Genomic DNA, 23,443 nt, shown 5'->3' on the forward strand with positions numbered 1-23,443 from the left:
GAAATTCACAAAACACTCCTAGAAGGACATTCAGCGACACAAAAACGAATAAAAAAAAAAAACGAACAGCAGAGGATGTATCTCAGCTGGCGTTTGAAGCCTTGTGTTTGTCGGCGGTGAGGTGTCAAACAAAAGTGTGACAGCAGACATCAACACACCGTTTACTTTCTCCTGCTCCTTTTCGTTCTGGGTTCTGAATAATCGCTTCAGATTTGTGTCTTTGTTCATGATCCTGTACAAAGATGTCTTTCTTAACCTAAATTTAAATACCCAATAACCTGATCGACATGAATTCTTTAGTGAATCAATATCCTTTTCATCATTAAACTTCATGTCTTCATAGTGCTGCTCGTGCTGTTCCTAAAAAATAAAAATCTAATGCTCTATAATTAAATCTAAGACTAAAAACGTCTCTCTAACGAGTAATATTACATCAATTAATATCAAATAATTTGCCTCGAATCTCCATACTGTCGAGTGTTTACTGTTACTGTTTTGTATGGCTCGCCACCACATTTCCCTCTCTTCAAGAGAAGGGGAATTCACACACACACATTAACACATGAAATGTAAATGACAGGCAAAGCAGCAGGAGCGAGAAGTAAGGCCAGTGTTTCCCTGACTGAGAGGTTTGCAGAGCACGTCTATGGACCTCAAGAACTTATTGGAAAGAAGCACAAAGGACCAATCTATTATTAAATATGTATGAATAAATAAATTACTCTTATCAAAGTTAAAGCTTTTTGCAATAGTTTATCATTTCCTTTTACAAAGTGCATGTAACTAGTGTTATTCTGTATAATCTGTTTTTTTTAACTGGATACAAAATATACCAGTGATTAATCTTGGTTTATTTCCAGTGTGTCACTGATTTTGAAATATTAATGCCTCAAAAAAGCTGAAAAACAAGAGCTCTTTTTGTGTTTATTGAGTTCAGACAATTAAGCGCTGTGTTACCAATGCTTGTCGAGCTGAAGAAAATAATGAACAAAGCCACTCAAACAAAGACACTTTACACACAAGTGTGAAAATAGCATGAAGACAAACACGTCAAACAGATGACTTCCCTTTAGAGGCCAACATCCCTTCAAAATCCACATGCAACCTCTCAAACATGCATGTGGAAACACACACACACACACAGGCACGCACACACAATTGTGCTGCTTCCAGCCTACACACATCAGCAGCCTTCCACATTGTGCTCACATGCACCTCTCTCATACACTTCCTGTTTGCCTTGTTTGTGCGCTGCAGTGTGTGAAGCGCAGAAGTGTTCGAGCGCAGCAGAGAGCTACAACCAGATAGTAGCGGCTGATTTCACTGCACTGCTCCGCCGTGCCCAGGATGTGGGTTTGTCTGTTAAACCGTGATGTGTGTGGTGAATGAATGGCTGCGACACTGAGCTGGAGACACACTGCTTTGGACTCTTTGGATTCTTAAGACGCATACAGAGGCTATGGATGCTGGACAGTAAACTGCAGGTAAGACAGTTGAGGCAGTAATGGGTCTTGTTTTATTTTGAAGGGCACCTGCTGCCTGCTGCGGGAGCTTGGATGAGGACAGCAGTCACTGACGAGTCTGTCTTCTCTGATAATGACTGACATTATTGATTAGGAAGTGTTGACATCTTTACATGTACTTAATTGATAGTAAATATGTGAGAATTTGACGATTTGTGACACTATTCATCTGTCTATCCACTGTGACGGTGTATTGACATGTTGGGGACTCTTGTCTTTGAAGCTGGTTTTGTCAGAGTCAGTTTTCTATGGCATCTTGTTTTGACTCATGCAAATGTGTTTTATGCTATCAGAGTTCATTTCTCTGCAGTCTGAATGTCTTGTTTTCTGTCAGAGGCACTGGTGGGCAGTGTCCGCCTCACACTGATGGGAAAAGCAGGGCTGTGATACTGACAGTAACCCTCTGTGAGCTCACAGACCCCCGCTGTGATACCATTTTGGGAACTTCTGCTTTTACAGGTCTGCTCTTTATAATTCACGCTTTTAATAAACACTGAGGAAGTGGAGAGGCAGAAGCACGTGTCAGTCGGCTGAACGTTACTTTGAGTTAAATGTCTGTAATCGCATCTGTAAGTGGGAACACATATTTAGGCCAGTGTTCTCTGTTAATCTCAGATATCTGTGTCAGCATCGTAACCTGCATAATAAGATGATACAGATTTGTGCTGTAATTTCAGTGGCTGTAGTTGGTTTTACAGAGCAAGTGAAGTGTAATTAATTTGAATATTAGTACGCAGTTATGATTTTAATACATACAAAACTGTACTGAAAGGTGAAAACCGAGGATGCAAGCACAGAATCCTGTTAACTATCATTGAAGCATACGATCAGTTAGACATGGCACAGTTTGTCAATGAGAACTCCACCCCACAGAAACTGTTCTGAGCCAACGCCTGAACTCAACATCCTCTTTACTATTCAAACCAACCACTTCTCAGCTACATATAGATTTAAGGTGCAGTACAGGTGCATTTGGTTATGAAGCTGATTTTTAATTCGGGTCATGACCAGCAATAGCTGAAGATGGCAAATTGTGACCTGCAGTGAGACTGACTGGAAGGACGACAATATAAAATGAAAACCTTTTAAAAGTTTGTCCAGTTCGAGTTTCAAGTTGAACAAGTTGCACTCAGGATGATCAAAATCAACCATCAGTATCGTTTTTTCCACAATACACATTATTCTTCCATGTCAAAAACCTGGAACCTACATTACCCATAATGCAATAAAGCTGATGCTGACTCAAGTGGCATCACTTGAGGCAGCCTGTCAGACTTCACTCAGCCTCCAAGCCTCCATGCGTGAAATCAGCCGTTGAGTCGCAAGCAAGTCGAAGTCAAGTCTCAAGTCTGATTCAAGTGTCAAGTCAAGTCCTCATGAGCACATAGTGTGTAAACTGTAAGGGTTTCAGGTGGGAATGATGTCCATTTGAAAGATGTTCAAAAAGTAAGTCCACTTCTGCAGCAGCCAGGTGCAAGTCAAGTCCAAGTCTCAAGTTTCTTCTCTATGCAGCTCTGTTCTGAAGGGAAGATTTGATTGTACAAACTGACAAGTGGGTAAACTTAGCTTTGAAGTATCTCTATGGACATGAGGTACATGCTGCTGACTTTTCTCCCCCAGCAGTGGCCTACAAAATAAGGACTCCTAATAAATGCAGCTCCCACAAGCTTTTCACCAAAAGAAGTGAGCATTAAATGTAATGAACTTCTTGTTGTTTCCATCCAGCCTGTTGGATGATGACAGACTCTCCCTCCGCAACCAACAGAAGGCATCATCCGTTCTTCTTAGAAATTGTTCAATTACACAATCAGTTTGAATACAATCATCTCTCATCCTGTTGAGAAATAAAAACTGCCGGAGCAGGTCATGCGTCAGCCTTGAAATTGTGAAAAAAAAAAAAGAAAAAAAGGAAAAGAACGCAGATTGATGACGTTGACTGGAGGTATCAGATATTGACACCCTTTGTTGTTTACCACAGAGATGAAGAGGCAAGCTGTAACAATGTTGTGCTTTTTTTTTTTTTTTTTTTTTTTTTAATTTCACATCTAGCAGAGGTTGATTGCACTATCCCATCCAGTGCAGCATTGTGTGTTTTTCACAACATTGCTTCCTGTTTGTCTCTTTATGGCTGTGGTATCAGTAGAATCTTCATTTTCACCTTTACAGCACACACTTTGAGGTCAACACCCCCGTGTGTGTGTGTTGTGCATACGCATTGGTGCACATGCGTAACACACCTGTTGTTGCAAAAAATTTTGGTGATGCAAGCTTTACGGTGCACAAAATGTTTGTTAGCGTATTGCGTGTAAGTAAATGTGATAGGATTCTATTGGAAATCATGGATATATGCATCCTCATTATATGCTGAATGATAAAACCCAGTGTTGCTCAGTGTGAAGCTGAGCAGACAAAGACTCACTCAGTCTGGTTTGTGAAGCAGAGCCATCACTGGCTTCCTGTTGTTTGGACTTAAGAGTCATAACTTGATATTACTGCCCTTCATATTTGCATTCATAATAGCTTTATCTTATGTTTATCAGTGTTTATTGAGGAAGTGAAGACTGAAGGTTATATAAAGCGTCTCTCTGTTCTCTAAGTAACGCAGCAGCCTCTGCGTTTTGGTGCTGTAGTTAGATGTGCCAGACCGGATTGTGCCGTCTCATTTTATTTTTCCCTTTTTTTTTTTCTAAAATGGCAGATTAATTAAAAGTTGAGCTTCCCTTGACCATGGGATCATCAGTTGACAATCACACCTCATGACCAACATGAACAAGAACTCCTCAAAGTGCAACTTTTACAATTCCATGAAAACTGGGTGAACGCTGGCGGCTGATGACGCTCATGTCACGTGACTGAAAGCTGCAGAACAAGCTCACCTTAATCTTAAGATTGTTGTCAGCTGCTGTTCCCTGGATCAAGAATAGACCTCAAGGGTTATCTGTAGGATTCACTTCAGTGCGTAGCAAAGGCGAAAACAAAACATGTGTTTTATATGCCATGCACTGCTCCACCCGTTACTGCAGCGTTAGTTTATCAGACTGCTGAATTCTCACCGGTAGCAGTTGTTTGAACTAAAGGGAAGCACTTAGTTACAGCAGAGCTTTGGAGTTGGACTGCTGTTGTTTCCTAAAGCCATAAGAGGCCAGTTCACATCCAGTAGGTCAGTGGAGAGAAGGGGGGGGGAATAACAGCTCTGCGGGCCAGCAGAGGAAGACTGGATGTGAATATCAGACTCTATCAATCGGAGGGGGTGAGCGGGGTGCACAGACAGGCATACTGTACACACACACACACACACACACACACACACACACACACACACACACACACACACACACACACAAACTCTCCTCTCTGGTCTGTGGGAGTATATCTCTGAGTCTGATCACACCACAACAATGGGGAGGCACCTGCTTCCTCAGCCGAGCAGGGAAGCTCTCTTCCTGTTAGGAAGCAGTTGGTAATGGGATCAGTGGGAGAGATGGGAAGCAGCCTGTGGGGAGATGGAAGGGAGGAAAAAGAGGACGGCATGAGAAAGAGCCAGAGAGACACAGGTGGAGGTGCAGTGCTGCTGCTCGGGTTGTCCGGGAACGTGAATAAGTCTGAGCATCAGGGACCAAAGCACTCTGTGCTCGACTGTGTTCAAACATTAACCACAGTGTCATATTTTGAGGTTTTACGTGTGTTTAGGTTAGATGAGAAAGGAAGGAGAGTAATAGTCTTTGGGTGAAAGGTGGAGTGAATTGAATTCTGCTGATTGTGCTAAGGCTATTATAGGCAATGTGATCAATGTCTACTATGAGAGACGTAAAGGTTGTTTTGATTGTTGTTCTCAGCGTCAGTGGTTTCTCTCAAATTAGCCAAAAAGGCTTTGACCGCTTGTAGCATTTGAAGGTGGATGTTATTTTGTATCATGTAATCTCCAAATTGAGCTTTAAATATGACCTGCTCTCTGGTCACATGGATGTTTGCCTGACGGACACCATGAAGGTCAAAACGTTGCACCACAGCATTATTCACTGTATGGACTGCTTCTCCTTTCCTTTGACAGGCTCACAAGACCGTCTCCACGCGTTTGTTAATCCAGCATAAATATGCTTCGCTTTCGGACATTCTTTCAAATCTCTCTTCCACCACACGAACGCTTCTTGTTATTGTCTGATTGTTGTGAGCTGCAACCATGAAAAAGTGGAAGTGGCCTTGTTGACTCTTAGGGATGTGCTGCATACATCCTCTTATGAAACACCACACACTCATGCATTTGCAACACCACCAGCAACTCCACGTAAACAACTGTGATGACACTCTGGAGTTGGGATTGAATTTTTCTGTTAACATCCCAATCAGTGTGCATGTGCATGTCGTAGCACCACTCATGGTACCGTGGTCGCCCAGCCCTCAGAGGATGGAAAGCTAAGAAAGCTTGGATAGTTGTGTACTCACAGTATAGACGTTTTGTCTGTATTTTGATACTTGTAATAGTAATAGTAGTAGTAATGGTACATTTACATTGATTAACCGTCCATCAGCTAACTGTACCATCATAAGTACGTTTACTCAAGCACTGTAAGTACAGTTTGGAGGCACTTGTACTTTATTGGAGCATTTCTATTTTCGGCCACTTTATATATACTTTTACTCCACTACAATCAATAATCAGCAAATAAGTTGTGATGCACAATTATGGATAAAGACAAGACTTTGTCTGTCAAAGGCATTCCACCGACACGAGTACTTAAACAGTTACCCTGATGTCGTCAGCAGAACTATTACTGCTGTTGGTACTGATAAAGTTGAGAACAACACTTTCACTGCACCGTGCCACCTCATATAAGGCCGTCACCTCTTTTATTACCTTTACATGCCTCCATTGAACCCCATCCTGGATGCAGAAGTCATCACGGCTCTGACTTATTAGTTCCTTCCACTCTGACCGGGCTCTCATCCAGCTCTGTCCGACCCTGACAATGACCGGAGCCCTTAGCACAAGTGTCCAACACGCTCGGCTCTATACCCCTGCTCAGTGCCACTCGGGACACCCTGTAGACACAATACCTCTCTGGGGAGGAGGCACCGCTGAGAAAAAGGGCTGTATGGATGTGTTTACGTCTTGGGCTGTTGGTATTGTTGTTGAATGGTAACTGTAGGAAAAGGAGTGATGTGGTGGGGGATAATTGAGTTTCATTCCTCCGGGCCTCCTGAACTTGTGTTTGCATCAGCTTCCTGCTCCACATCTCCACCACTGCTGATGAGGCAGGTGGGTGGGATGTTTGTACAGTATACTGTGTGTGTGTGTGTGTGTGTGGCAGTCCTGTATGTGTATACAAGCATGCATGAGTGTTAACATACGGACAATTATTTCACATGTAACACACGTTCCATAAGTGTGTTTGTGGGCTGTGTTGTTTGTGTTGACCTTTTATCTTGACTTTTGCCTTTGCATGCCTTTAAAGTTCTACAGTTCAAGCTTTCTTGTTGAGCTTGGAGAAACTGTTATCCTGGCTCTCTGTGTGTTGTTCCTTTCATTTCTGAAAAAGGATGACATGTTGTGTTCACCATAAGGTTGCCAGGCAACTTTAAATAGTCCAGATGATATTGAGTTTGCACTTCAGTTTTTGTATGGGTAAAACAAACAAGATACAACCCGTCACTGAGCTTTACAAGTGCTGGTAGATGGATTCTGTCAGCTTTCAGAATGAAACAAGCTGCTGTTTCCTTCTGTTTCCAGTCTATGCTAAATTAAGCTAATGGGAAGTTAGCTGGCTGCTGGCTGTAGCCTTATATTTACCATGCAGATATGAGTGTGATATCACTCTTCTTACATTGCAAACTTAAGTCTCAGAAAGAGGCGAATAAGCACATTTCAGCCAATGTCACAATGGTTAAAGTGTACCTTGTGTGTGCTCTGTGTGGGCGTGTATCAGGTAGGGTTATTAGGTGAGTGGGTCGGTGAAAGCAAGTGAGTCATTCATTAACACTGTTCATTCGATAGCCTTCATTTATTTCTAGCTTTCACGCGAAATGGGGAATTTGTCAAACTCTCTGGGGAAATTTTACAAAGATGTAATCAGGCAAAACAGTTCCTGATGTCATCGCTTATGTCTGTGTGTGGCGACCTCACTCCAAAAAAAACCTCAGCCAATGCTTATTTTTCATCATCGAAACAAGCTCATGAGTTATTGGTGTACATTTAGCTCGGGTTCATGTAAAGTAAGTTTTTGAGAATCTGACAAAAACTGCTGAGCTGCTCAAGTTCTAAAACAACAAATCTTTAAAAAGCTCTGCTGTCTTTTCTTTAGGGAAGTACGGTTTTTCTGCTTCTCAAATTTGGATGTTTCCCCAGAATTTGGACATGTGTTTATGTTGCATGTGTTTTCCATGGAAAACTCTGACATAACTTCTCTGCTGACCACATTTCAATGAATATTGATCAAATATTCAACGTTTTTACTTCTGGTTTTTTTCTAAAACACAAAGTCTTCCACACAGTCGCTTTCATAATCGTTTTCAAGATCAAAACTGAATTTCACAGATATGTGCAGTGTCTGAATTTTACATCCATTCATAGACAAAATCTATGTTTTGATTATTTTTTTTTGTTTTTATTATCACATCCCATTCACTCAGATCTTGCTTGACTAGTTGCTGATATTTCTGGCTCCATTTATATCTGAGTATCCAGACAGACGGACATCTTTAAAAGACAAGTTTCTTTATATCATCTGTCAACCAGCTCACTCCCCTCTTGCCCATCCAGTGAGCCAGGTCATCTAATGCTTACCAACAAGCAAGAGAAACTCTATGTTCCTAAAAAGTACGAGGATAAGTAATTACTCGAAACAATGAGGTCAAACAAGATGCTCCATGATCATCTGAAGAGCCCTAATTTAAACCTACCCACACCAAACACAACAACTGACACATCATGTTTGTGGTTAACATATTACAGGTCTCAAAAATGCTCTCTTTTTTTAGGCTCAAGTTAAAAAAGACTTGATGACATTCACGTCAGTGTTAGTGTTAATCTTGTGTAGCTGGACTCCATCTCAACAAGCTGTTGGGGGTCTGGAGAAATAAATAAATTAGAATAAATGTTGGGGTGTGGTGCAAAATCAACATCCTCCGACCTCAGCACTGGTTGGCGTGTGCACTTTGTGTTGACCGTCCCGTTCTTCTTTAGAGCCATTTCTTTGTGACTGACTGTGCCGCGTGCAAGCAGTCACAAAAACACCTTAACAATTTCCAGGGGAATTCAACAATCTTGCAATGTTGCAGTTACCAATAAAACAATGGTCACTGTACAAATGTGAGTGCATGGCTTCTGTCTTCGTCGTAGCCTTTGCCTGGTTTGGATAGCAGCCTCAGTTGACTTGAAGTTTTGGTTGTTTGGCATAAAAGCTTTCAGACTGTCATTTAAGTCCTGTCACCTGAATGTTGTTTATCTACCCTAAATAAAGCCAGGATTCATAAATCTGTCACTCAACCCTATAAAGTCGCTGATGGGACTTCCCTGACATCTCATTATGCATGTATCGTCTGATGGGATGGGCTCATAACAGAACTGAAACAGCTCGCCACACCTGGGTTGTCCTCAGATGCGGCATGAAAAACAGCCAAACGCACTGACAAACTGAAAGCAATAAAGTGAAGTTCAACACGTCAAGATGCGTCAGTGGTGTAGATATGATGTACTTACAAACCTGTGGTCATACTGGAATGATATATTTCACTGTTTTCATCACGTCCCTCTGATCTACAACACTGTTTCACAACTGATGTGATGCCGATTTTAAAGAACTGAAATCAATTGTTTTTATCTTTCACCTTCCCAGGGCAGTCATATGGTGAAAATTGTGGGGTTTGGTTTGTCTAAATGTTGCTGTCAAAGCTTGTTTAGGAAGGCTTAAATGTCATGACTGTAGCAAGCAAACGAATCCTCCTTGTATCAGGTAATCACTGCCAGTAGGCATATATCTGCAACTTGTAATAAAGGAGTAAGGCTCCTGTTTGTCCTTCCTCCTTCTGGAACGACATGCTGTAACTGACATGGTGCTGGAGGTAGAGGTTGCTTGTTGTTGTATGATTTAATGTATTAGATATATCACAAAACATGACAGCTAGTGTGGCTCTTGTCAGCATTTTGACATGAAGCTGAGGCAGGACAGGCTTCAATCACACTTTGCACTGAATCTGACATTTCAGGAACCATAGCAACAAAACAATAATAAAAGCAAGCCTGCGTCTGTTTTCCTTCCCCTTAGAAATGTCCCTTTATGGTTTGTGTATCTAATTTCCTTGACTGATTTTCATACGAGGCCGGTGATTTGCCCCCATGCAAAACAGACGCGATAACACACACCGTCCATGAAAAGAGTTTGTTTTTGTGTGTGCGTGTGAGCGCTATCACATGCCTACAAATGAATTTGAAGATAGTCTTCCACAGAATGGATGAAGGGGAGTGGAGTTATGTATCATATGTTGATGCTTAATACAAGCCCTGTCTTTCACCCCTCCACAGAACCTGAGCAGTGAAGATGCAGCACACCTCGTGCACAGAGGACAGGATCCAGCATGCTCTGGACAGGTGCCTGGATGGGCTGAGACAAAGCCCCACGGCAGCACACCACTGGAATGGTAAGACTTCAGGAGCTAGAAAATTGTATTAATGAGAGTAATTTTTAGTTTGCATCTGCATCAAGAAATATACACAGTGGCTGCAAATCACAAGGCACGTGCACACTATTACAGAGCCCTCACTTCATTAGAAAAAGTGAAAGCTTTCAACATCAGATCTGTTTTGCAGTATTAATCCTTGACAATCCTTTTCTTGTATATGAAACCACACCACAATCAAATCACTACTTCTTTGGCTGATGGCCTTTCTAGATTACTGACCAGCAGTTAGTAACAGTCACAGTTTGACCTAGTAGTCTTGTGTCCAGTGTTTGCAGCACACGCTGTGGCTCAGGTGGGATAGAGCAGGTTAGATCACTCGACTGTACTTCTCACAGTGGGAATATTGTCATGTCATGGCAGGAAAAGCGCATGTTTATTTCATAACATTAATGATGGTCGCATTCTACTTACTGGAGTTCCTGATATCTTGAGTACTGTCTCACTGGAATACCTTACAGGGAAGCGGCGCTATTGTTAAAGCTATTGTGTGTTTCCTGCTATGACAAGTCAAAATGTCTGCTTTTATTGATGGTTTTGGAAGCCACCTAAAGCCACTTACAACGATCTAGCAGGCTTGATTGAGGTCTTGTGGTGTAAAACCTGTAACGTTCTGTTTCTAGGAAGGTAAAAACAAGACGTTTTCTCAGAAACCCCAGTGCACACATTTGAATGTGATATGTCCTGTTTTAGAGCGCTGACATGAACAGAAGGCAGTTTGCTCTCTCAACACATGGCTAGCTTGTGACAGACTCTCCGCCAAGCACACGAGGCGTTCGTTTGAGTAAATAACAGTCTGAGCTTGTTGTCGGTGACACTGTTGCTGTAAGATCATCTGGGGATCGTGTTATTGGGTGCTGGAGGAAGCTGCGTGAATAGACAGCTGGGAGGAAGTGGTGGCACAGACCGCAGTGTGTGTGTGAGTGAGGCATCGTGAGGCAGGAGCCACTGTGGTGCAGGGTGTAAAAACAGACAGGATGACTAAAATGGGCATCAGCCTCCCACACATCAACCAGTGCCACATAGGGTGACGCATGCATACCTTAAAGGATTGACGCCCTGATCGCCTGCGTGATGGCATTTGACATTTAAAACAAGTCTGTTTTTCATCTTTCATGCTTCCCTCTCCACTTGACGCCTTTTTCACAGCATGGCAGACGATCCTCAAAGATATGTGTGTTGTCTGTAACTGTTATCACGTTCATGTGAACTTGTTTGCCAGCAGCCCTCTGCTTAAGGACTGGCTGAATCAAACTGATATCTCGACAGGGTCTTATGAAACTTTCACCTCAGATTGGTGAGGTCTGAGATAGCGTATGCGCTGCTTTCTCTCGCATCACTTTATCTCATGTTTCCATTTCACATTGTTTCACAGCCTGAGCTTGATCTCTAAAAAACTTTTATTTAAATTAAAGGTTTTTGTTAAAATTTTGTAAATCCATACTTTATATAACCTGTGTAATAATGATCTGTGAGTCTGTTACCACCAACTATTTTTGAAGCGTTCAGTACCAAAACAAGTGTTCTGGGGAGGATACCTTAACTCTGTTTTCATGTAACAGGAAATGTGTCCTGGCAGTGTACAAACATCCTAACTGAAACACTGAACAAAAGGTGATAAAACACACCCTTCAAGTGCTCCATGCAGCACTGACAGTTACGGGCTTTTAATCCCTGCTGTTAGCTGCAAACCTGATTTTGGTTCATGCCAGTCCAAACCCAAGCGCAAGACTGTCTTGACAGCCACTTTATAAACACAGTGTTGTATATGTGGTGGTGTTAGATGCACTTTCGTTCCTATAGGCTATGATTTTTAGGATTTCACAAAGGAAACGAAAGTTTCAGGTTGCAGGTTGCGATAATATACATGTGATCATATAAGACTAAACTCCTGCTTCAGCTGAATGTCTGCACACACAGGTGAGACGGACGTGCAATAGATCTGTGTGAAGTTAAGCTTGCTGAAGGCCTTATTTACATAAAACTGAGCTTATACAGCCATGCTAAAAAAAATGTAGAATCAGTGTTGGTTTTATACTGTATGTATTCTATTAAAACAACAACTAGAGCCCTTTACAGAGACCCTTGCATGTACCAGTTTCAGTAGTGTGTTTATTAGTTTGTTTATGTTGCCTGTTTGCACTGTTTATCGGCCATGAACATGGATTTCCAAGAGATCAAGAGTCAACAAAGAGATTTTGATTACAGTGACTAATCAAGCTAATAAACTTAGCCTAAGCTGCCCGTCTCAGAACAGAGAGAGCACTTCTGCTTGCACGCTAAAAGCACTAACACAGTGGGCTCATTTGTATTATTGCAATGCACAACTACAAATACACTGCTGACCAGAACATTCCTGTTTTAGTTATATATCGTCACACTGCAGGCCATACACAGATATAATTGCAGATTACACAAACAATTTATTCTTTCAGTTTATATTCAAAGAAATCAGCAAAGGGTCAGGCTAAACCCAGCAGCAGCGGCAGCAGCAGCAGCAGCAGCAGCAGCAGCTGTTGTCAGTTGGCTCTGCTGTAGCACAAACAGGCAGCTTTTTAATATCCTGACTTGTGGTGTCACTGTTTACTCAATATCATTCCTTTATGATGGACTCTATCTCTTACGAGTCGCTGTAACGCTGACGACAGCATGTGAAGTGTTAATATCCTCTGCGTGTGTGCACAGATAATTCATTTTGAAATTTGCAAAGCTGTCCTTAATTTAATTTAGCCCACTGATTTATCGATCCATTGCAAGTAGCTGCAGTGTGGCACGGCATTGCTCGTATCCACAGAACATTTTATGGGTGAAATCAGAGAAGTTACAGTAAAACAAGCTTTTCTTCCATGGGAAATGTTTTGTGTTGACTTTCACACACAGAGATCGTTTTTTTCGGGGGCTGGAGCGAAATTCTTGTGGCGACGTAAAACTTGAGACTTCTGTGTCTGTTTCTGTGTTTGCTGTGGATTTTGACATTAACATGAATCTCCATGTGCCGCCGCTCAGTGCTGATGTGCTCGGCGGGCCAGTCGATGAACCGCTGGAGCTTGGAGGAGATGGTGAAGAGGGACCCTGAGAACTTCCTCATCCTCTTACAACAGATCATCAGGAAGACCAGAGAGGTGAGAGGATGAAGGTCAAAGGTCATGGTCAAAGTGAATGCATTGTTCACTGAGTGTATTGTGTAGTAATTCCTGTCTGTCTGTCGCTCTCAATGTGTGTTCAGGTTCAGGAGCAGTGTCAGTATGAGCTGGTGGCTCCCCTCGCTATCATGTTCTCCTCCACGCTGCTTCAGGTACAAATCATCCAGTTGCGATCAAAAGCTTTCCCCTTTAGTCACCTCACAGTACCATTTAGTACGGTGCCATCACACATGTATGTGCACACTCCATCAAAAGGTCATTCAGTTCCTCAGTTCTAACCGCTGTGATGTTTCTGAGGTGCTGTTATGAGAAAAGCTTCTAGCACAGTTGAAAATAAGCGCAGACGTCATTTTAATATAGTCCCCTATGGGCTTCCACGTGTTATGTTCATGTACATTGATTCTACTTTTTCAGCCAGGCTGATGTGCATTCACACTCACCACAAAAAAATCATGTGATTGGAAAAATGATTATTGATTACTGCTTGTACAAGTAGTTGGTTAAAAAAAAAAAAAAAAAACAGAAAAACACTGGGGTACCAGAGCCACCACTGTTTGATAAAATCCCTTTTCTGGTGTGCAGCATGTTTTTTCAGCAGGAACTGAGAACTCCAGAGTTCAGTTTGAGCTGTGTAGCAACTGATAATGTTACAGCTTTGAGGTTTTGTAATGATGTGACAAATGTGCCTTAGGCTGTTTGTCATAAAGCCTGTAACGTAATACGACACTGGATAATGAAATAAGATCACATTATTGCGCTAAACTTAGTTAATTACCTCATAAGGTATGTGACGTGCTTTTAGCTGATGATGTAGTAAAGGATAAGAGCAAGAAGACTGTCAGATAAGCATCAATAGTTAGCATTACATTAAACCTCTTATGAAGCCATAATGGCCAGTTAATGTACTAAATGGATGCAATTCATCACATTAACAGCTTTTATTACATATCTGATCCACCAGGAGGATTTATACAAAATATTATAAATAAGTAATGTTATAAATAAGTTATTACAGTATGTAATATTTGATAAGTTGCTGTGGGACAAATCTCTCTAGGCCAGAAATGGCTGATCCACACTGATGCAGGGAGGACTATAGTCCATTCATGTATTCTCAAGATGAGGATTAATTACATTTTTCTGCATGTTATTTTAAACTGAACAGTGTTTGAGTGTCTTTTGACTGAGAATTAAAAGAGCTGTAGTTTGGTAACTCAGTGGGCAATTGTAATCATGTCTGACAATCAATATAAAAAACTGTCTGAGTCAACGGTGAACAAAGGTGCATCAGTAGTCAAACTATTGTTTTTCGGGAAGAATCAACTTGCACGAAATGGAAGTAACAGAACCCCACTAAAGCAGCTGTGCTTTCAATTTGTCAATTGGTTGCAGACGCCATACTGTCCTCCAGATGCAGAGCTGCTGGAGGAAGCTATTGATGTGTTTCGCCACTTCCTCACCTGGCCTGAGCCCTACAGCAGCGTGTGTAGAAACCTCCTCTCTACACTACAACTGGAGATCAAGGCCCCAGGTAAATGCAGGAGGGCTCATTTTGTTTAAGGGTGTGTGTGTGCCTGTGTGTGTGTGTCTACTAGTCTGCAATGAGTCTCTGAAACACTGTCGTCTTTCAACCCTTGTGACCATCTTCCCCCTAGTGACGAGTCAAAGAAATGCATTTAGGGTGACACTTGTGTGAAAGGACACTGCTTACACCACAAACAGCATCAACAACGGCAGTGACAGGAAGAAGATAAGGCGTCAGAGTGAAGTGGGCACTTCTTCATACTAACCTGAAATTATTTGAAAGCGGATGAAGCATTTACAAAACAAAGAAAGCAGAAGCCACTTACACTGAAATTTACAGGAAGGGTCAAAGGAAGTGGCAAGAACACAGCAGCAGCAGACATGAATGAATGCGTTTGAACTGACTCAATGAATGAGTCTTAAGTGGTGATTTGGTTGCTTGTGTTTGCTCGGTTTAACATTTGTTTTCAATCTTAAAAGCTTCATTTTATAATCAGAGCCACAGGATGTTTTTAATGTGTTACACATTTTCAGTGACGTCATGACAGATATCAGGATTATAATAGACAATAGTAGCCCAATAATTACATCTGTAACACAACAAGCTGCTTCAAAAACTGCTTTGATTGCAGTCTTTGAACAAGTGAAACACCGGCTGTTTCAGTCCTGCAGCTCAGAGGCCAACAGCAGGACATGACGTCCTAAATGCTGTAATATCATCTCCCCATTCCACCAAGGCATTGTTGTGGATAACACTGTGTTCTTCGTTAAAAACCACCAACAGATATAGTAAAATCAATTTTCTTTTTTCTTGGCAGGGATTTCCTTTCAGAGACTGGTGAGGGAAGAGCAGGGCCTTATCACGTCCAGCCAGTGCTCCAAGACCATGTAAGTCTACACACTGACGCTTTCTGTTTATGTGTTTTCACAATTTAGGATTTATTCTGGAATGAAAAGCTCTTCAGTTTCTCAGCAAGTGCCGGTAACATTTGCATTTGCTAAGGACTTATTCTGTGTGAGTGTACACATAGAATTTGTTTGTACCTCTTTTAACAGCTGCATTTTCACAGCAGTCTATTTCAGACTGTGATAATCTTCGCACTCTTGAATTTCCTCTGTCTTGATGTAATGGTCCAGCTTTATTTCTTAAGTCAGTGGCTCCCAGTAAGTCGATCTAATCTGATGCCATGCCAAATCAAACCAACCCCACCTCAATCCCACCACCATAGCGACCTGTTTGCGTCTTCTCTCGTGTGAATTTGTGTACATGGTGGCACATTATCGCTGACTCCGTCTGTGTGCTGCCTGCAGGACTGTGTTGCTGATGAACCCCAGCGAGGTGCCCGCTGACTTTCTCTCAGTGGCTGAGCAGCTCAGTTGCATTCAGCACTCGCAGAAAGAGACGTACATCACCCTGATCAAACACGCCTTCCAGTCCACGCTAGGCACCAAGTACCCCCTACACAGCATCCACACAGCCCTGCAGGTACGTGAGGTTCACACCCTCTGGACTCCGGTCTAGAATCCAGAGATAGTCCTCAAAGACAATAACATAATTTTTAGATTTTGTTAAGGAGTTGAATTACTGTTATTCATATGCAGATATGAGTTTAAAATGAAATCCAACCTGTCAATTCAAACGACTTTTAATTTAATTTAAGATGGATATCGGTAGTTAGTTTCAAGATATTACACACATTATACTACCACGTAAACAATAACAAGGAAATGTGCAGCATTACATCTACTTTTGAAGACCCTCACTCATCACACCATATCATGAACACTCTTTGCAGGCAAAGGCTGTGAATGAATTGGAGCAGATCTTCTTCACGTTAAGTGACGTCTTAGAGACGGCTGCTGCCATGAGCGACCCTCTGAAGGGCCGCGGGCACGTGATCGAGAAGCTTGAGCAACTGAGGGAGAGGATGAGAATCCCAGCATCCAATGGGAGGAAGTCTGACGGTAAGAGGGTCGGTTTCATGAGCTGGAGGATGTATTCACAGTGTATAACATGATATTTCACTTTATTTTGCTCTTTTTTTCTGTTGTTGCTTTCAGGAATGCTACAAACTCTTCCATTGCCGACAGCCAAGTGCCACATGTTTCACTGGGAAAAAGACAACTTTGGTAAAGTGGTTTTCAGACATTTTTCAGACTGATTGGGTTTTTTTCAAAGCATTTTTAATTCATTAGATGTCAGATTAGATTCATTAGAGTTTTTGATAGCTAAATGTGATTGATATATGTCTTTTTTTTAATTCGTACAGATGTTCTGAACATCCTTTTGGAGCATGACCCTGATGACCTGGCCGCTAATGGGCAGGCTGAGGAGGAAGAGGAGATAGACACTGATGATGAGGAGGAGGAGGAGGAGGAAGAAGACAAAGAAGATGTGGAACATGGAGTAGACTTGCCTTCAATGTCCATCATCCCTAATGACTGCAGCTCAGACCACCGTGCCTCCACCTTCTCCACCATCTCCTCCCTGTCCACCGCCTCCAAAGACTCGATGTTCTCCACCCTGTCCGTCACCTCAGAGTCTTATGCTCCATCCCTCTTCTCTGTCACTTCTGGAGTTGACAGTGACTTCTTTGAAGATTCTGATGACTACATCTGCTCCTCTCCCGTCGCTGAGAAATGCTCCCCAAAGTCTGGAAACAAAACTTCGGCTCGGCTCAGCCAGCACTTGTACCGGCTTTTCATCAAACCCAACAGAACTCGGTCACTGTCCCGGGCCAAAAGCTTAGGAAACACTGAATCAAAAGACCTTTTAGTGGTGCGAGAGAGACGCTCCAACTCTCTACCACAGCAAGTCAAGTTACGCAGTCCCGAGCCCCTGCTCCACTCGCAAAGTCAAACTCTCAGACATGTCTGCTTCCGAAGGAGGCCCATTCTCAGCAGTGATGAGGACAGTAAGAATACTACGCTGAGGGTGGTGGTGTTTGGTGCTGATCACGTAGCAGGGAAGGTGGCGCGGGCGTACAACAGCCTGAGGAGGAAGGAGAGCGCGTGCCCACGTCTCAGCAGGGCCTTTAAGCTTCAGTTCTACTTTGTGCCTGTGAAGAGGGATTCAGCAGCAGGGCCGCGGAGTCTGAGGTCTCTGAGTCCTGTGGTTCAAACTGGAACTCTGAAAGGAGCGGCCTTGTCTAATGTAAGTTGAAGAATACTCCAACCAACCCTCATTCATTCAACACAGAGTTTTTTCATATTATGTAAAAGCTTCAGTACGCAACAATTGAACCACTCGTCCATACAAGCGCCATGGCATCGAACATAATGAGGCCAAAGCTGCGTGTGTCAGACTTTCGCTTTCACTTTCTCCAAAACTAAGACGAGTGGATCTGAAGGAGATATTGCATGAGCGTCTGCATTTGTAGAGTAGCCAATCGGAATAACCTCTCTCTGAAATGAGCTATGATTGTCTAAAGTCTCCATCATGGCCTAGATTTTCTAAAGCCAAAACAGAACCAAGAGGAGATGTTATAGTCTTGTTTTGTCTCAGATCGCTTGAATTACAACATACTGAAAGGTTTTTATGTAATTTTCGACTAATGATGGCAAAAATAAACTGGCTGCATGCAGCTTTAACTAATCTGTCAAAGAGCTGAGTTTTACTGTACCGAGAAAAGAAAGACAGGTTTTTACATTGTAAAAGCCAAAAAATCACACACCTGTATGAGGATATCACTGTTGGGTTAATTGCTGCCTTTGCTTAAGCAGGATCACCACACGGGCACAGGGGACAGTACCAATGACATTGCCCATCTCCTTGGTATGCTGGACCCTTGGTACGAAAGAAACACCCTCACCCTGCTTAACTTACCTGCCAACGTCGTCTGCCAGGTACAGCTGGAATCTAACTTTTACACTGCCTAACCAAAACTATGTTTTTTAACTAAGCATCTCCAGTGTAGTCCATTGCTCAACCAACATATCTGCACATTGAAGAGTTTGACCTTGACCTGCTCTATATTATTGTGATTTGATGCTATATGAATAAAAATTAACAAATGATTTAAGATGTCTAAAGCCCATCTGTTAGCAGATAGATAGAGCCTGGAGCACAAATACTTCTCAGCAGTATCAGTTGTGTTCTGCAGGGTATACCTACATAAATCATCCTGTTGTGTAATTGTTTTGTATTGCTCTGCAGCAAACCTCAAAGACGGAGTCAGAGTCATATGACAGCTCTTATGAGCAGCGTCTGCCCATCCTGGCCGACTTGGTCCTGTACTACTGTCGCTATGCCGCACGGCCCGCTCTGATCCAGCTCTACCAGGCTGAGGTCAGACATTCTTCAACACAAAACACACAACACACACACAGCTAATATACACTATATACAACACTGCCCTGCAGCCCCTTTCTTGGGCTGTTTTCTTCCCAGGGACCTGGAGTCTGGAAGCCCTGGTATCCAGACTATGGCCTCGTGAAGAGAAATAAAACCCAGATGCCCTCTGGGTCGTTGTAATCATTAATGAAACACCGTTCTAAATTCAGAGACTGACTCAGGATCTCTGCTGTTGTAGCTGACATTAGCTTGTGGAGAGAGGAGGACCGAGGTGTTCGTCCACTCCCTGGAGCTGGGTCACACCGCAGGAACGCGCGCCATCAAGGCCATGGGTGAGTGTGCCACGCACACTCCAAACACACGCACGTGTCCTGGCAACTGTGCCACAATAACTAAAATCTCCACACTTTCAACACTGTGAAACGCATCATCAGTTTTTTATGAGGTCCAGACAGGACTGAATTTATGGTGGAGGAACATCTGCTATTTCTACATCATGATTCAGTCTACTTCTACTTTTTTGGTTTCACTTGTCGCCACAACTTGCACTTCTGATTTTTAATTTCCTTTGAGAAGCAAAGCATTCAGGGAAAGACAGTTATGCCTCATGTGCGGTAGTTACTGTGGAAATGACTACAATGTTCTTCAGTTGATCAAGTGTTTGTTTTAACAAACTGAATGTCGCCTACACTGAATGCGTCCTAAACCTTCTGACACAACACAAAAAAACTCAGCATCTATTTTTTTTCTGTTACTGTTACAAGTCATATTTAACAGTAGGCCTATTGTAGCATTATCTTCAACTCTTTGGAACTGCATGACTGCTCTCTCATGGATCCCCAATCGTTGTCATTGTCTCTCCATATAGGTGCTGCCAGTAAACGGTTTGGTATTGACGGTGATCGAGAAGCAGTGCCTCTAATGTTGGAGGTGGTGTACAACAGGGTAAGAGGCCATTTGATTTTACTCACCCTCAAAATGTGGATCTTTTTTAGCTATGCAAGAATTGCTTTCATATATATATACGATTTTATCAGCAGAAAAACATCCCGTTACATGTCCCTGTTTACACTAGGTCAACTGGTTTCGTGTATGGTCACTTCAGCATCCATGGGAAATGACACATCACAATTAAGTAATAAAATACAAAGTCTGCGAAAAAGCAATGGGCACGTGCTCTGTTCTGTAAAGCTAGAGCTTCTGCCTCTGTGGTTCCTGTGGTATGAAGCGAAGCAAAGTTAGAGAGTAGTAAACACGATGTCCCTCTTCTACTTGTGTTGTGATAGCTGCTAATGTCTTATCTTTCATTAGATACATTTGCTCACTGAATGTTGTTTCCAATTCAAAATTACACATACAATCTTTAAGGTTTGTCACATTTCAAAGTGTTTTAGTATTTTTTCAACACAGCAATAATCTCTGTCTCCCTTCTCCTCCCATTCAGGTGGTGATTAGTGGGAGAAGCCAGTGGAAAAGAGAAACCAAAGTCTGTACTTCAGTAAACTTAACCAAAGCATGCAAGAATCCTGAGGAACTAGGTACATTACAGCCATTGGCTGCTACAATATATGGCTTAATGTCTGAGCTGTGCTTTACTGATGCATGGAGATTCAACACAACATAATAATTACAGTTTATGGTGAAAAGGAATATTTTTCATTAGCAAGTCGACTCGATCATTCATTGATCTCAGTGAAACTGTATTGTTGTTCCAGCTAAATGGTAAATGGAAGTTCTTTATTTTTTCCTCTGCATTTGGGGACGATAAGGCAATCACTGTCAGATTTGTGAGCGTTTTCAGAATCTAACTAGAACAATCTCTGCCAGACTCAAAAATGGAGTGCCTGCAGCTCACGATGACTGAGGTCCTGAAGAGACAGAACGGAAAAAGCAAGAAGGGCTACAACCAGGTGAGCTAGACGCGCCATTGGTTTGTCTCGGAGGTTTGTGGTTGAAATAAGCGCAGCAGCACCTTTTCACAAACAACACAAATAAAGAGACCTCAATGCATTCTTGATAGCATCTCAACTGAATCTCTCATCTCACGGATGCAGAGACCAAAGTTTTCAACCTGACAGCCTGATGGAGCAAAAAACCACAATACAGACAAGACCCACATCTGTTTTGCTCACGTGTGTTTTGGCAGTAATGTTATTTGCTTAACACTGTAGCTTAATCTCTTAACCTCGTTTAGATTTGGAGCTTTGATTTGCCCCACACCTCAGCAGAATGTACACCTAAGTAAGTGATTGATTCGGAGCTCAAGGCTCTCTTTACAAATCAGAAACAAAAACAAGTGCTTCAAAAACAAAAATGAAACAGTCACATCAAATGTGCAAACATGTTGACACACTTGGTGTGAATTTTCCACTGCCGAGCATTTTTCTGTTCCTGCTTTTCTCTCCAACAGGTTTGTTCATGGGGTGCAATGCATTTAGTTTTGCTCTGTTCTTTTCTTTTGTAGCAGCTGAGCATCACAGAGGTCAAGGTGGACAAGGTGCAAGTCAGCGGCACTGGAAACACAACCTTTGCCGTGTGTCTGGACCAGGATGAGAAAAAAATACTGCAGAGTGTCACCAGGTGTGGCCTTAAGACACACACACAGACACACACACACACGGCATGGAGATAGCTCCTAATCTTCGAATATCTTCAGCATGATTAAACACTATCTTTGCGGAGCTTCACGTGTCAGGGAAGTGATTTCTCATCTCAATGACAGACCAGACAAGCACGTTACTTCTTGTATTCTCACACCATCTTCTTTTCTCACCTGCATCCTCCGCAGCCGCAACCCAGTTTCATCTCAGAGATCATACATGCACAGATAAAACGGCCCACTTATTTACACCATCTACTCACAACTCAACGTGTTGTTGTTGTTTTGTTTTGTTTTTAATCTAACTCACGTGTCTCCCTCTCATATAGATGTGATATCTCGGTGTGCTATAAGCCTGACAGCTCCACTGACTGGCGACTGAGAAAATCCCAGACCTCAGGCCAAATCCAGCCTCTCAACCCCACCTTCTGCTCCCTCCTCTGCCTGCCCATCGTCACTTTCAGCGGGGCCCTTCCCTGACACTGCTGACCACTGGTTGTATGCAGTTATTTATATGCTCTGAATAACAGACACTGACTGCAGATGGAGAGTATACAGGAAGTACACAGCCTTTTTTCTTGTCCGCTTGGTATCTTGAAGCTGCTGGGGTCAAGTTCATATGATGGCAGCCTCGAACAGCAGTGAGACGCAACTACTGGAAACACAAGGACCTGCAAAGAAAACTGCAGATCTGTGATCGTTAATATAAATACACACCAAAGAACCAACAAACACAGACTGACCTGAGTTACAATAGCTGGAATGATGCAGAGTCCAGCTTTTCCAGTCCAAAGCAGTCATTCACTGTTGTTAAGGAAACTGTTAATGTTTCATGCCAAAGGTTTCAGTTCCTCTTTCCCAGTTGGCAAGTGACCCAGTCCAGTAACATTAGAATGTAATTTTGGTCAAACAGGGTGAATCTACAGTACAGGATGTTTGGTGAGAAGGCAACACCAATATGTTTCAATAAGCCTGCTGAGGGATGGATTGAACAAATTTAGAGATCATATTGTCGTCAAAGTGTATGAACTTTTCTCTGGATCAACCTACATGGACAAAGAGGACCACGGAGAGATTTTCACAGCTGTTGGCCAGAGTCTACTATGTAATGTGGTGATTATGGGACTATGTGTCTCCAACTGAGAATGGACACTATGGACTTACACTTAATATAAATATTATGCTTGTGAAATATTGTATTGCATGCTATAACTTCAATGTTATTCCAGAATGTTTTATGTCTGTTATTAATGGGCTTTTGATGATAACATTTCTCCTAAGGAGTTGGTCTAATTAGAGTTATAAATATCACCAGCAGGGGGCTCTGTTGAACTTTTGTCTTCAGTTGAAGTACAGATTACTTTAACAATACACAGTTTGCATACTTGTCTCACTTTGTGATAACTGTAACTTATGTATAGAGCATATTTTGTTGCATATTGATTATGTTTATTTCATCAAGGGCACACATGTAACATAAATTTAATGTTATGGTGCTAAAAAATACATTTAGATGCACGTCTTCCTTTATATATATATATATATATATATAAAAAAAGTTACTGATTCATTGCACTTTGCATACTCTACAATACTTTTAAAGAAGTTACTATTGTTTGTAGCTGTAAAAGGGTAACATCTTGATCACCTGACTGAGACTGAAATGGCAGCACTGCACAGAAATGTA

General features: G+C 42.2%; 1 protein-coding gene across 1 annotated transcript; it reads left to right on the forward strand.

The window, feature by feature from the left end:
* Positions 1 to 1,223: 1,223 nt before the first annotated feature.
* On the forward strand, positions 1,224 to 23,269 carry pik3r5 (phosphoinositide-3-kinase, regulatory subunit 5). The gene is made up of 18 exons (XM_076727365.1): positions 1,224 to 1,484; positions 10,042 to 10,157; positions 13,203 to 13,318; positions 13,423 to 13,491; positions 14,732 to 14,870; positions 15,682 to 15,751; positions 16,175 to 16,349; positions 16,660 to 16,828; positions 16,925 to 16,993; positions 17,134 to 18,017; positions 18,587 to 18,709; positions 19,020 to 19,151; positions 19,396 to 19,489; positions 20,026 to 20,102; positions 20,602 to 20,695; positions 20,985 to 21,067; positions 21,622 to 21,737; positions 22,086 to 23,269. Exons 2-18 carry the CDS (start codon positions 10,058 to 10,060, stop codon positions 22,234 to 22,236), a joined length of 2,661 nt encoding a protein of 886 aa, XP_076583480.1. The 5' UTR covers positions 1,224 to 1,484; positions 10,042 to 10,057; the 3' UTR covers positions 22,237 to 23,269.
* The last annotated feature ends 174 nt before the right edge of the window (positions 23,270 to 23,443 follow it).

Source organism: Chaetodon auriga, chromosome 4 (assembly GCF_051107435.1).
Source record: "Chaetodon auriga isolate fChaAug3 chromosome 4, fChaAug3.hap1, whole genome shotgun sequence".
In the NCBI taxonomy this organism is placed as follows: Eukaryota; Metazoa; Chordata; class Actinopteri; order Chaetodontiformes; family Chaetodontidae; genus Chaetodon; species Chaetodon auriga.

Coding starts and splice junctions, on each gene's coding strand:
- pik3r5 (XM_076727365.1), top strand. CDS start 10,058: ATGCAGCACACCTCGTGCACAGAGGACAGGATCCAGCATGCTCTGGAC. Junction 16,994..17,133: donor CTGGGAAAAAGACAACTTTG/GTAAAGTGGTTT, acceptor TAATTCGTACAG/ATGTTCTGAACATCCTTTTG. Junction 21,068..21,621: donor GCAAGAAGGGCTACAACCAG/GTGAGCTAGACG, acceptor TTTCTTTTGTAG/CAGCTGAGCATCACAGAGGT.